The 14,116-nt window shown below is 40.7% G+C and overlaps 1 protein-coding gene across 17 annotated transcripts in view; it reads left to right on the top strand.

Moving 5' to 3' along the window:
- Nucleotides 1-14,116, top strand: part of RBFOX1 (RNA binding fox-1 homolog 1) — a 1,503,477-nt gene that overhangs the window by 1,307,806 nt on the left and 181,555 nt on the right. Inside the window, exon 1 of one of the 17 annotated variants that reach the window (XM_045820718.1) lies at nucleotides 9,876-9,997. The exons of the other annotated variants lie outside the window; for them this stretch is intronic. Within the exon in view, the coding sequence (XP_045676674.1) occupies nucleotides 9,965-9,997 (33 nt within the window). The 5' untranslated portion in view covers nucleotides 9,876-9,964. Of the gene's footprint in view, nucleotides 1-9,875; nucleotides 9,998-14,116 lie in introns of those variants that run through there. 17 annotated transcript variants of the gene reach the window in all.

Here is a 14,116-nt window from a genome sequence, read left to right as displayed (position 1 = left end):
ATATAATACACCTTGTTTCAGACGAGCCCCATTTCTACTGCTCAAATACCACACATGGCTAATGGCCACCACATCAGGACAGCCCTGGATGGAAACACAATGCCTGCACATATATCACAGGTTCTTAAACTTCTCCAACTGGGATTACAAAATCTGCTTCACAGAGATAGAATGAGATTGCATGAAAATTGACATGAACCCCAACTTCCTCCTAAATATAAAGGATGGAATAAGAAGACAAGATATTACATCACTTTTAGTGTGTTTCCTGGGTGGTTGTATTTCTATCACTGAAACCTAAGTTCCATGAGTTAGGAAGTGACTTCACTTAACACTGTGTCTCCAGTGACTAGCACATAGTAGGTATATTATTTTCCTAGGGATGCCATAACAGAGTACCACAAACTGAATTGTTTAAATAACAGAAATCCATTGTCCCAAAGTTCTGGAGACCAGAAGTCTAAGCTCAAGTTGTTGACAGGGTTGGTTTCCACTGAGAACTCTGAGGAAGAATCTCTTCTATGCCTTTCTCCTACCTTTCAGTGTCAGCTGGAAATCTTTGATGTTCTTTGGTCGTAGAAGCATCATCCAACCTCTGTCTTCATCTTTACATGAGTTCTTGGTTGCTTGTCTGTGTCCAAACTTCCCCTTTTCACAAGAACAGCCATGTTGGATTAGGGGCCCACCCTACTCCAGTATGATCTCATTTTTACTTAACTAATTATGTTTGCAGTTACTCCATTCCTAAGTAAGATCACATTCTGAGATACAGGGGGCTAAAATACCAACATTTAAATTTGGGGGTTGGGACATGATTCAACCTGTAATGGTAAATGTCCAGTACACTTAAGTCAGATACAAGAGCCAATAAGGCTTGAGTGTAAGGACAACCTTTAGTCTCTTTCAGGTGGGTTCCAAGGATATTCCAATATGTCTGGAAAAGATAGGCATATTAAAAGTCAATAAGAAAACTGGTTAATAAAGGGGAGGGATGCTGCCAGTGGGCACTTACAGGCTGCAAAAACACAAGCTGCACAATCAAACTTGGAAGTCTTTCAAGGTTATTCCTTGCAGGCCTTCTGAATTAAACTTACTTATCTTCCATCAGCCTCAGTTTCCTAAGCTATAGGTGCTTTGAAGTTGTCTGAATAAATTAACTTGAATGTCTGAAGTTGCATAAGGATTGATCACACAATTTATGTGTCTATACTTCCACACTATTGATATCTGAAGAAAATTCTCACCCCTAGGCCAGTTCTTTTATGTACAATGAAGGCATATTCCTGCCATATTTCCGAAAACCCACTGTCTTGCTTCGGTCCAGCTTAACATTTCTCAAAAACTCTTCTTTTTTTTTAATGAGATTGTCCCTACTCTCATCCAAACGGTGTGACCATCTCAGTTCAGCCTTTACTCAGGAAAATATCCTTAAAGAAGTGCATGTCCTGAGATACAGAAAATAATATATGCACTGATGAAACATAAGAGAAGAAGTCAAGATTCTCCAGTCTCAAGTGGTACTTTAGCTGAGGACTACTTGCTCAGAAACCCTGGTGTTGGGACAGGGCCAGTTATTAAACATGGCTCTTCACTTAGGAAGATGGAGCTCTTTGATTCCAATCCCTCTGGATTTCCCCCCTTTTTTAAAAGTAATAACTGCAATACTGACATGCTTATATTTAGTTGGGTTATATTGAATTTGTAAGGGCAATGAAATTTCATTTTCCCTTTGTCCTGATAAAAATTTCAATTGTCATAATGTTCACATATTTTTTTATTCTCCATGTAGAAGTTTGTGAAATAGGGAGGGAGGAAACTGAGAAATGCATCATGTAATCAAGCCTATGGATAAAGCTAGACTTGTTGGGTCATAACTTAGGAAGCAGTTGGGTGCAATGGAAATATACCTAGAGTTAAAATCCTAGCTAGAACATTTATTAGCTCTCTAAACTTGGGCATGTCACTGCTTTACCTGAGCCTCATCTTTCCTTTCTTTTAAATGTGTATGAATGGCACCCATCCTACCTATCTTCCAACATGGTGTATGTGACAAATAGATAATGTGTAAATGTCTTAGGAATTTTAACTTCCTATTCTTGGCTAGGCTATTGCAATGATGATGAAGAGGGTAATGAGTCTCTGTTCCACTGATTTACTTAAACTGACCAGCTCTTTTTTCTGTATATTTCTTCTGTTTCAAGCATTTGAGTCACTTCAAGAGAAAAAGGGAATGTCAAGGATGCAGCTTAAATCATCAGATCTTTCTCTTTGCATTTCTTCTTTCTTCCCTTGACTAGTTTCATCCTGGTCTCTATCATCACTGGACTTACTCTTTGATTGAACCAAAATGTTTTTGAGCACCTACATGTGCACACCATTCTAATAGTGCTGGGAATACAGTGGCAAGTAAGACAGGCCTAAATCTCTGCCCTCAGGGGCTTTACAATCCAATAGCCTCCAGGTCTCTATTTCAGCTCTCTATTTTGTGTAGGTCCTATGGCTCTGAAAATAATCTCATCACTTTTTTTTTTACTTCTTTTTCATTGATTCTGCCACCCTGAGATATCTCTCCTACTGCAACATTACTACTGGCCTTTTCATATATTGTTTTCAACCTGTTTCATACCACTTGGTTATTTCCTGCTCAGTTTAGAAATCAGTTCTTCTGGAAAGTTCTCCTTGATAATGAGTATGGAATACACGAGCCCCTTTAGATCCTTCCATTTCTCTTCTCATGACTCATATCCATTGAACTGTAAATTCCTGGTCTACCCTGTGACTCCTGCCAGCTGTAGCTTCAGAGGTACCTGGGCTACATCTAGTCTCAGCACCACTGTAGCCCCTGAACCTAACATAATACCTGCCATCCAGAAGATGTCCAATACTTAGCCACTGAAGCAATTGCATGAATATCAAGTTCTTGCCTATTTGAATAGTTCATTGCCCTTGCTTTCTGGCAGTGTCTCTTAATTTCATTTCCTCCAAGTCCAAATATAATTTATTTTATGATAGCCTTTTTCCCCTAGTTGGCACACTATTAGAGGCTAAAACTTATGCAACACAAAATGAAAGACAAGGTCATATTTTATCATCTTTGCCTGTTGCAGTGACCAGATTAGACATCTTTCTACAAGTGAGGTGAATGCAAGCCAACAGATGTTTATCATGTCAAACACCTGATTACAAACTATGTGAAAGAAAGAGGGTTAAAGATGAATAGCTCAAGTACCTACCCTTGAGGAGTTTACTGTCTTAAAAAAGGCCTATGATAATCATGTGAGGAAGTTGGATAATTGAAAATACACTCAAATGTTTGCTACTGTAAATTCATTAAGTGGGTGGTAGGTAATTTCTGTATCTGAACTCTGTCATGTGTCCTCAAGGCTGTGGGGTTGCTTTAGCTTGTTTAAACATCCAGCTTTGAGAAGAGACAAAAGAAGAAAGAAAAGAAATGTTGATGGATTGCACTGGGACATAAACTCTCTGATGGGTAGAAATCTTAGTTTTCATAATGAAATGATTCCGAATCCATTCACGTACAAGACAATGGTATCTACTCCTCGCACTGATTTGTATCTTTAATGTTTACTTTTCCCTTTCCTAGAACATTTCATTATCTGTATCATTCTCTTTGTAGCAGTGTGACTTAATGCTCCCAATTTGTTACATATAGTGACAGACCCTTGGTGAAGTTTAATATGATGCTTTACTCAGCAACATCCACAGTGAAGCTGGCATCTCTCTAGGCTACTTGGTGTTGTCTGTATGTATAGACCTCCTCTCTTACAAAAAAAGTTGCCTAATATTAAATCTATCAATTTCCTATTTTAGAAGCAGACAGAGAATCCTCTGGATAGCTATGATGGAATAGGTAACAGTGATATTATCCCAAATCATATCTGCAGGGTAACTGTAAACAAGCTTTTTAAGGGAATAAAATCCATCCTTTTCCTTTTGTGGATCTGGCTAAATGTAATAGTATTAGCAATGGTGCAAGTCATTGAAATTCATCTTGAATATAAATTTGACACTGATGTTACCCTGGTGGTGGTGGTGGTGGTGGTGAGAACATTTTTCACTTTTTTAGAAAATAGCTGGCTATGAAAGGAGATAGATTATGAAAGTGAAAGTCTGCTAAAGATTGAAGGTTTCCTCCCTACCAGGAAGTGAGGAGTCCTTACTAAAATATAATTGAAAATATATGTATCCATTCCTTCCATTACAACAATAGTTTTTGCTAATATTTGTTTGCTTGGTCAATTGTCTACTAGTTCATCTAGCCTTCTTTCCAAACCACTGTATGTGGCACAGTGGTGGGCAGTTCCAGCTGTCAGTCGGGGATAGATGGCAATGGCCGTGATGCAACTATACTGAGAGCTGAACTTTTACTGCCCTGACTCCATATCATGTTCACAGCGATGTGGAATAATGGTCATACAATGTCCATTTCTGGTTTTGACAAAAAACTGTAGTTATTCAAAATGTTACCCTTTGGGTAACCTGGATGAAAGGTATCAGGAACTTCCTCTAAACTATTTTCAACTTCTTGCTTTTGGGTCAGAATTGGATAGGTACAAATACGAGTTTTATCTTACACAATTAGGGTGATTTCAGATTGTTTGCTTATCCTTTCAACCTCCACCTCTGTAAAATGAAAGCAATGATTGTGTTCCTATTGTGCAGTGTAGGGTTCATTGAAGGAGTTGGCATTTATAAAATATTTAGGGCAGTGGAAAGCACATGTTGACAGCCCTCTCGATTATATTACTATTGTTATCAATAATGTCATGATCATCATCAACATCATTAGCCCCTTTAGGTTCTGGATTTTGGAATAGCAGGAGCAAGACCTCATCCTTTTTTTTTGATAACCTCCAACTTTGGCTAGGGTACTTCAGAGATTTCTCAGAAAATATTCTGTGATTGAATTGTTCTACCATAACCCTTACAAATATCACCCTCATCTTAGCCAACAAAAAGATCAGTCATACCTTACTTGATATAACTTCATCTTTGGAGAAAGACCTGGGTTCAAGGTCTGTATCTGCCACTTACTAGCTTTAAGACATTTTACTTCCTATTCTGGGAAATGGGTGGGATAAAAATAAGTTTATTAAAATAATTTTTAAATTACTTTATAAAAATTTATATATATATATATATATATATACCAGATCTAATTTCATCTCTATAGGAAATATGTATATGGGTGTGTGTGTATGTATGTGTGTGTATATATATACACACACACACACACACATATAGTGACTAGCACTGGCTGATGCTTAGAATGAAGTTAGTAACAACTGCTCTGGCTCTTTATTAATAATAGTAAATAACAAGACATTGATAGCTCTTTCATATACAGATAGATGGAGCCCTATGCTGCATGACTTTCCAACAAAAACTCCTTCCATACAATACTGGGATACTCCAATAGGGAAAATTTCTCAGCTGGTTTGACCTCGTTTCCCAGCTCCCTGAGGTGATGCGTGAGTCAGGGCATTTCTTGATACTAATAGGGGTAAAAAGGCTACCTTGCAAATTTATTTTCACTCAACAAAACATTCTAAGTGTGTGTGTGTATGTGTATGCATGCCACTCTTTGAAATGTTTGTGGCAACAGTGATGAGAAAAACAGATGAGGTTTCTGTCCTCATGGAGTTTATAGTCTACTTGGAGACAGAATCAAAATATGTGTAATGTAAAACTACATATAATGTCAAAATCAAAATGTGTATAATGTTAAACTTTAACAATCACTTTAAAGGATAAGTCAGAGCCCCGGGACAGTGGTGAGCAAGATGAGAAAACCCATCTTCTTAAGTGCCTGACAGTGTTGTTTGGGAACTTCACTCACTCCAGAGACTGCTAATTTTTTAAGAGACAATCGCATTTATTTCCCTTTGGAAATATCACCTCATAAGCAACCATATCAAGGCTCCTGACTTGCACAAAGTGCCATAAATATTTGATAGTCACTAACTTTTAAAGAGTTGAGAAAAACAACCTCTACAGTGCCTTCTGTGACTCCAAATGGAAAATCAGGATGGAACATTTTGCAAACATGACACCTCGTCATTGCAAGCCTGCCACCCACTCGGCTGGTTTGTATTTCTGGGGCTGGTGTTTGTCAGCCACAGCAAGATGGCTTCTGGCCTCTCTCTCTACTTCCCTGTCAAGGCTGGGGAAGTGAAATGAAACAAATTGCTTTCACTTGAATCTGTGACATGGATTCTTATTATCTTTGTAGTTTGTTTTTGTGAATTATGAACTCAGAGCAACTTCAGAGTTCTTTGTTCAAGAGATGCTTTTCTGTAAGCTGGTGCAGTTAGGAAACAAATGTTTGTATCTTTACCTAATTGAGGTCAGATATGATCCCATCCACAGCTGTTTAAGAATGCAGAGCTTAGGAGTGTGATGAATTGGGGTAATTCGAACTTACCAGTTATGTGAGTATGAGGAAATAACTCTGCCTCCCTTGAAAAGGAAATGGCAGTGTGTACCACATTGGGCTCTTGTTCAATGAGGTAATATAGGCAAACCTGCTGTGCTGAATTTTGTATCCTCAGTGCCTACAGAAATGATGGGTACAAAGTTAGTACTCAAGAAAAGTTTTCTTATCACAGTTACCATCATCATCTCCACCTTCATAATTACCACCACAACCATCATAATCATCATCTCCGTATCCATCTATCACCACCATCATCTTCATCAGCATTATCATCTCCATCTTTATCATCATTATTGTCATCATAATCATCATTTCCATCTTTATCTTAGTATGGATTCGGTGACAGGAATTCTTCAGTGAGACTAAATTAGGTTCAAATTCTGATTCTGCCAGTTAACTAATTTACGAGCTCCCATAGTGGAAAATGTTTTCACGTGTTTGGAGCTTCAGTTTTTGTATTTGAAAAGGGACCATAGACCTGGCCAGGTGGCTCAGTTGGGGAGAACATTGTCCCATAAATCAAAAGGTTGTGGGTTCAATACCCAGTCAGGGCATATACCTAGGTTATGGGGTTGGTCCTCTGTCGGGGCATGTATGTGAGGCAATCAATTGATGTTTTTCTCTCACATTAATGTTTCTCTTTCCCTTTCTGTCTCCCTTCCCTGCTCTGTAAAAAAGAAAATCAATAAGCATGTCCTCAGTTGAGGATTAAAAAAAGTAAAGGGACCATAATATCTAGCTCACAGGGGTAGTTGTGAGGAACAAAGCACCTGGTACAGCACCTGGTGCACAGTAGATGAGGATTCAACACCCTTCCCCATGCATCCATATGTTCTCCAGAGGGAACACTTTGCTGAACTAGGTGGGTTACAAATTTCATATTTACAATAGGACATAAACCCTCAAAGGACTTTCTAGAATATAATACCCATTCCTGTAGACTTTCTCCCAAAAACATCACAAGAGACTCATTGGGAAGAATAATAGGTATCATTATTTATATTAATAAATGAGCAAACTGGGACACACTGAGGGTGAATGACTTGCCAATTGCTCCACATTTGACTTTGAGTCCACTGTCACAGCACTAATAAAAGATAAGATAATAACAAACACTGAAAATTACCCAACATCATATTTTTAATTTTATTTCTTTTACTGCAACCCAATTCACCCATGTAAGAGTCTCATGAAACAATTCTCTTACTATTTTATTCCATTCTTTTTCAGTGTGGTATCATTTCTTTCATTTTAAAAGTGCTGGAGTGATTACCCCCCACATGGGTTTTACCCCCCACATGGGTATGATCCCTCCCAAGGGATCATACCTCTAGTTTGAAAAACACAGAAAAATTCCCCTCAGGATCGTGTATCAGAATGGCCTGGGGCACCTTTCCACAGAGCCTGAATCCCACCCCTAGCGATTTTAAGCCCTGGGAACTGGGGTGGAATCCGGGTATCTACCTGATTATTGTATGAGACTACACCCAAGTGATGTGATGGGTCCATTAGCTAAGGACTAATGTCCTCATGCTTCTCCAGTGTTTCAACCTGAAACATTTTTTTCTGTTAAGTTTGGTTTTTATTGGTTGTTTATTTGTTTCAGTGTTTTCTCTATTACTCTTCAGAACATCCTTCACCAGGGAACTTTTCTGTCTTGGTCTGTCCTTCTTGCTTTCCTAGGAGAAAACAAATCTCCTATACTTTGGGTGAAGGACAGAAGTTTGGCTTTTCAGTTATCAGTAAGAACAGGAAAAAAGCTTATGGCTCATGAGAATGACCTCCCAGCCGCTTAATTGGGCTGGGGTCATGCAAGGAAGGGGCTGTGGTCTGAGGGGCTCTGAGAACGAGCTGGCACATCCCTTTAAGGAACCTGAAAGCATGCTCATTTAATCCTGCGTGAGTGTGGTTGGAAATGAAAATGTACAGATGGCACAAATATCCTTTATCCAGATTTTCTTTCCAACCCCAGGTAACTGGAATTAAAAGACAAAAACCAAAAAACAAAAAACAACTCCCACAAATTACTTGAACTAGTACCACCAAAAAACCAGCAAGAAAGCTGAATTCTTCCAGGCAGCTTCCTCTGCCCTCACCTCCTCCTCTGTTACACAATTTAATTACAAGTTTAATCACTGCAGAAATCCTATCTGTCCCCTCCAGGGTAGCAAGATCTCTCCTTTCATAGCTGGGCATCTTGGCAATAAGCAGCTGTCCATGGGAAGGGTGAACGGGAGTCTCGAAACCTCTCCCTTGACAAGCAAGAAAGACACGACCAAATAAGACCTGAAATTGTTTTGACATTTCACTCTGGTTGTTGTACTTTTAATAATAAAGGAAGAACAAAGTATTTGTAGCTTTAAATAAAGAGGCAGCATTTGGCATTGAAATCACTGGGGATTTTTTTGTACAAGTTTTTATTTTTGCTCATTGGGAGAAAAGGAAAAACAATGAGCTAGGAAGAGACAAAAGTTCAAGAAAAGGAGAAAACAAGACCCTATGCATTTCCTTCATAGCATTTAGTTCTACTGGGGTTTTGTGGTCACCTGTGTGTTCCTTTCTTGAGAGCCTGCTGCCTCTCTTGCCTGTATGTTTCACAGAGACCAAGATGGTCTTGCATTTTGCCCACCATTTTGTTGAAGGTGATGAAATCTGTTTATGTAGTGATACTATGAGCCAGGCCTCTGTGTAGGTTTGCTTTGCTGTGATTTAATTTTTATTTTGATCCTCATGATTACCTTACAAAGTCACTCATCATTATTCCCATTAAGCAGAAGCAAAAACCAGAGCACCATGTAATTGCAACAACTTGCTTAGGTCACACAGCCAGTTTGCAGAGGAGCTGGGCCTCCAAATATTCTAATCAATTGTCAGTTATAGTATGTTAAGACCACTTGACAATTAATCTTACAGCTTGGTTATAAATTCAGGGTATTTTTGTAAATTTACCTCTAACCATCCCTCTGTCACTTGGAGCTCTTTCTTCATCCTTCCTGTCTTCCTATGCTATCCTGACATCTTCTCTCTTAAAAATCTAAAACAAAATAGGATAGTAGCAAGCTCCCCCATGGATTTCATAACTTTGCATACCATATATTTAGTTTAGTAATGAAAAATTCCAGCTCCAGGCGATGCATAGGCTAGCATTTCTAATGTTTTTTAAACAGCTATTAATGGAGTCTAGTGCTGTCTGGTGTGTGTATGTGTGTGTGTGTGTCTTCCTCCACTATATAATCATCTGTTCAGTGTGCACTCTGAAACGGAGCAGGAGCCAGAGGAGGAGCACTGTGATTGATGGGCCAGGCCGTGCTGGCGGAAAGAGTCCCATCTGGGGTTGGTTTGGGGAGCAGTCAGATGTTGAGGAGGAGGTCAGCCAGGAGGCCTCAGCTCCCCCTCCTGCAACACCCCAGCCATCCACACGTTGCACAGTGCATACACCCTGGCTCGTAACGAGGCTGGCTTTGAGCAGATGCTTTGTGGTGTGGGTCTAGAACAGCTGCTAAGTTTATGGAGGAGAAAGCAAGCAGGATGGTGCGGCAGGTACTTTTTTCCCATTTTATTTTTCACTCGCAATTGTGATTTGAATTAAGCTGCAGTCTCTTCTTGCGTTGAGTCTCTGTTGCTCTGTGCAATGTATATATATTCTGCTCCTTGATTCACGCCGGGGAAAGGAAAGGGTTTTAGCCAAGACTATGTGTGTCGGCTTTCTGCTTGATGTGTGGAACTGAGCTGGTATTAGAACTAGGAGGTTAATGGTGTAACTTTGCATTTTTCTTCTTTGTTTCAGTGCCCCAGGGGCACAATGCAACTTCTCCTTTTATTCAGGCACTGGAGGTTTTCTCTGAATAGGCTCAATTTCTTGCCAGAGAAGTAAAACAGACCAGCCACTAAACTAAAGTAAAACAAACTGTCAGCAAGACTGGAGACTGCGGGCAACCAAGAATGGATAGTTTCCTCCAGCAAGTTGGAGTTAGTGGAGGGCGGGAGGGCATCCCGTGGCTGGAGTGGCTGCTTTTTCTTTGGCTGTGTGCAGAGTGGCGCAGATGCAATCAGCTGCTTTTGGGGGGCCAGACAGTTCCTGTGCATGTCTTCATTAGAAGGGCTGTGTTTAGGCCAGAAGACAGTTTTCAGGGCAAGATGTAGACTGAGAACAAATAAATACCAGAAGCAAAAGGGGAGAAGATGTTCAGGAAGTTTGACTATTAAAGCCAGGGAACACACACACACACAAACACACACAGAGAAAAATCCTTGGTTATGTTAAAGTCCACCTTGGCAGCTATGAAAACAACCACTTTCCCCCCTCAGTGAAAGGCAGGCAGTTATATTGAACAAAATAAACCCGTTTTGTGCTCTGCCACGTAATGACTATTTCTCAGTTGCAATGTGGTTTGCATTAGATGTTGAGCCAAAATATTTTGCCAAGTCGGATAGGCTGCCACCCTTTGTTCTGTTATTAGTTTCCCAAAATGACTGTGTTAAACCACTCAGGGCAATCAATGAATGGGACAAGAGAGATATCTGGGAGGAAAAAACCCTCTCATTTTCTGACTCTGTCTCCTGAGCCCATTTTGGAGAGAAAATTAAGGGTGCAGGATGTTTCAGTGACCAAAGACTTTCTCCATGCATCTGAACGGCTCTCTGAATGCCTGCATGCAACAGAATCGACACATTATGCTAATAGACAGATTACGGTGTTTGTCTTAAAATAGCAATAATATCCTGGCTATTTCATGCTTCAGTAAAATATTTAAATTGAAATGGCATTTTTTTGTTGCTTTAGTGAATCAGATTTGGTTGCATTTTAATATCCGTTTGTTCTCAGTGACTGGAGTGCAAGCTACCCATTGGGGTGTCTTGGGTAATGAGGGGGTCCCATTCATCCGGCCGGTGATGAGTTGCTCAGATTGAGGTTTGGCGTATGAGGACAAGAAAGTTTCTTCTACATTTACCCTAAATGATGTTCTTTACTTCAAGTTTCTATCTCGTTTTTCAGCAGCATTATTGGGTTTTAAAATACCAGGTCTTGCCCCTGCCTTTTGTGTATTCAGCAGCAACCAAAGAAAGCCCAGGCACTGCAAATTAGATGTTAGGGTTGCAAAACCTCTTGAAGCACTTGGTCGATGATGCGGTGGAGGGAAGGAGGTATATGTCCAAATTGGAATCACCCTCTGCATCAACTTAGAACACACACAAGCACCTTGACTCTGTAAATACATGAATCTCTGTGATCAGTTCGCTTATTTAGGGAAAGGTAGGGGTCTGGCATTGGAGGAAAGGAAAGGAGGCAGCTTCTACAAATGAGGGAATGTCTAGCCAGAATGCTCCAAATAATTTTTGCCCGTCACTGTCACCTCCATGGAGTTGGCTTCAGCTTTCAACAGGAGCCTGTTTAAGTGCCCAAGATATTCCTTGACCTAGAGAGGAAAAGGTGCCTTACTATGAATGTATTTTTCCAGAAAATACATTTCAGCTAAGCTAAGAATCCAGGAACATCACTAGGGAGGAAGCAAAGGCATCTCTGAAGCCATTTGAAGGTGAAAAATAATTCCATGGGAAGTACAATGATCTTAATTAAATATTAGCTGTAATTAGCCCAAAGTGCAAATGTTGGGAATATTAATTAGGGTCTCTCGAGAACTGCTGTTGGTGTTAATAAGGAACTGTGGGGGGTCCCACCAACATCTGTTTGAAAACTCCAGAAACGGGAGTGCAATCCAGGGCCTTGTTGACCTGAATGTACCTGTAGGTTCCTTGGTGACCACAGATACAGCTCCTAGAGCTCGGTGCCCTGGGCTCCTTGTGGTAAACCAGAATGCCACAAGGTTTGGCAGAAGTTGGTGCTTTGTCCGTGGCTCCAGTGTTGCCCCCAGCTGGCTCTTGCTTTTCTTAGGATGGCCTCAGAGCTTGTAAAGCACAGGTGGCAAACACAAGGCCCGTGGGCCAAATTCGGCCCTCCACCTTGTTTTATCTGGCCCAGCACCACCTTGTTTTCTACCTGGTGGCAGCACCAACTGTTTAAGTGTTAACTGTTAAGAAGTAGTTATATTTGTACAGCCCTAAAGTTATATCCAGTCCTTTGAAGGAAACCAGGAGGCTGATGTGGCCCCCAGTGAAAATGAGTTTGACACCCCTGTTCTAAAGCAAGGCCTTGGGCAGAAGTTATCCAGGCTAGAGCTCTAACACTCACCAGAGTAAACACTATAATCTGGCTAATGGAATGCTGGCATATTTGAATTAAACACCCCAGCACCTGACTTCCCCACAGGTGGAAACAGGTCTTGAGGCCATGGTGTATATGTGACAGAGAGAGGTTTGTTTACTTAAGAATGGGAATGAATTTCCCTACCAGGTGATAATCCTGCCAAATGAGAGGCACCTGGACACAGGATAACATGAGCTTTGGTTCAGTTCCTGGCTTCCCAAAGAGCCCTCTGTGGCTTTGACCTTGCAAAATCATTTACCAGCTGTAGGCTGCAGTATAATTAACAATAAAGTGGTGTGGATGGAATGCATGCCAGGCAAGGATTCTAGACCTCTGCACAATTAACACTTAGGGCTGAATAATCCTTGGTGGTAGGGCTATCCTGTGCATTGTAGGGCGTTAGCAACATCCCTGGTCTGTACACTCGACACGTTAGTAGCAACCCTCCTCCCAAGCTGTGACAACTAAAAACCTCTCCAGTCATGACTACTGTTGCCTGAGAAACAGTGACCTCTGTTTAAGAACTGATGCAAAGCACCCAGCACGATGCCTGGTATCCGCTGGGCCTGAAGGGAGGCACCACTCTGTTTTCTGACCACACTGGTGAAGTGAAGGGGATGCCTTCACATGGAGCACAAAAGCCTGAGGCCATCATGGATCTTCCCTGTCCTGAGCCTACTGGTGCTGAGTTTCAAGCCTGCATGTGTGCATGTATGTTTATAATTTAGAGAGACTAAATTGGTGATGAAGAGAGAATTCTGAAAAAGATCCCCATTCACCCATTTGCACCATCCTCAACATGGATGATCTTCAGGTCTAGGCGAGCCACCCTCTATGGTTCAGAGAGAATGTATCCCTTTCTCTCCCTGCTTTATTGTCAGCTTTGTTTTCTGCACTTTTTCTATAAGCATGGCTCTGGAATTGGTGTTAGCATACTTAATGATACTCTACTACAGAGAGTATAAAACATTTTTTTGCGAAGGGCCAGAGAGTTAAAGAGTTTAGGCTTGTGGGGCCATAGCATGTCTGTCCAAACTATTCCCCTCTACTATCATAGCCAGTGAATGTGACTGTGTCCCAATAAAACTTTATTTATAAAAATAAGTAATGGGCCAGATATCTCCCATGGGTCATTTGCTCACTCCTTACCTTCTATATCCCCAACTATTTCCTGTTGCCTAGTTAAGCTTTACTGAGCCCATAGCTCATTAGTCAAGCATGCATTCACTTAGCAAACTTTTGTAAATGCCTACCTTGCAGCTACCATGTTTCTATAGACTGGAGATGGAGTGGAGAATGTGACCGTCTTCTGCCTTCTGGATGCTCACACACAAATAAGCAGGCAATGGAAATACTTAGAATTATGTGTGATGTGGCCACAGGCTACAGTGAGGTATAGAAAGCAGGCTACTGGTTTGGTTTAAGTGTTGATGAAGGCTTGCTAGAAGAGGGAG

The sequence above is a fragment of the Phyllostomus hastatus genome, unplaced genomic scaffold (genome assembly GCF_019186645.2).
Source record: "Phyllostomus hastatus isolate PE091 unplaced genomic scaffold, TTU_PhHast_1.1 phas_scaffold_442, whole genome shotgun sequence".
Taxonomy (NCBI): Eukaryota; Metazoa; Chordata; class Mammalia; order Chiroptera; family Phyllostomidae; genus Phyllostomus; species Phyllostomus hastatus.
The sequence above is the reverse complement of the archived record's forward strand: the minus strand, read 5'-3'. Positions and strand labels throughout refer to the sequence as shown.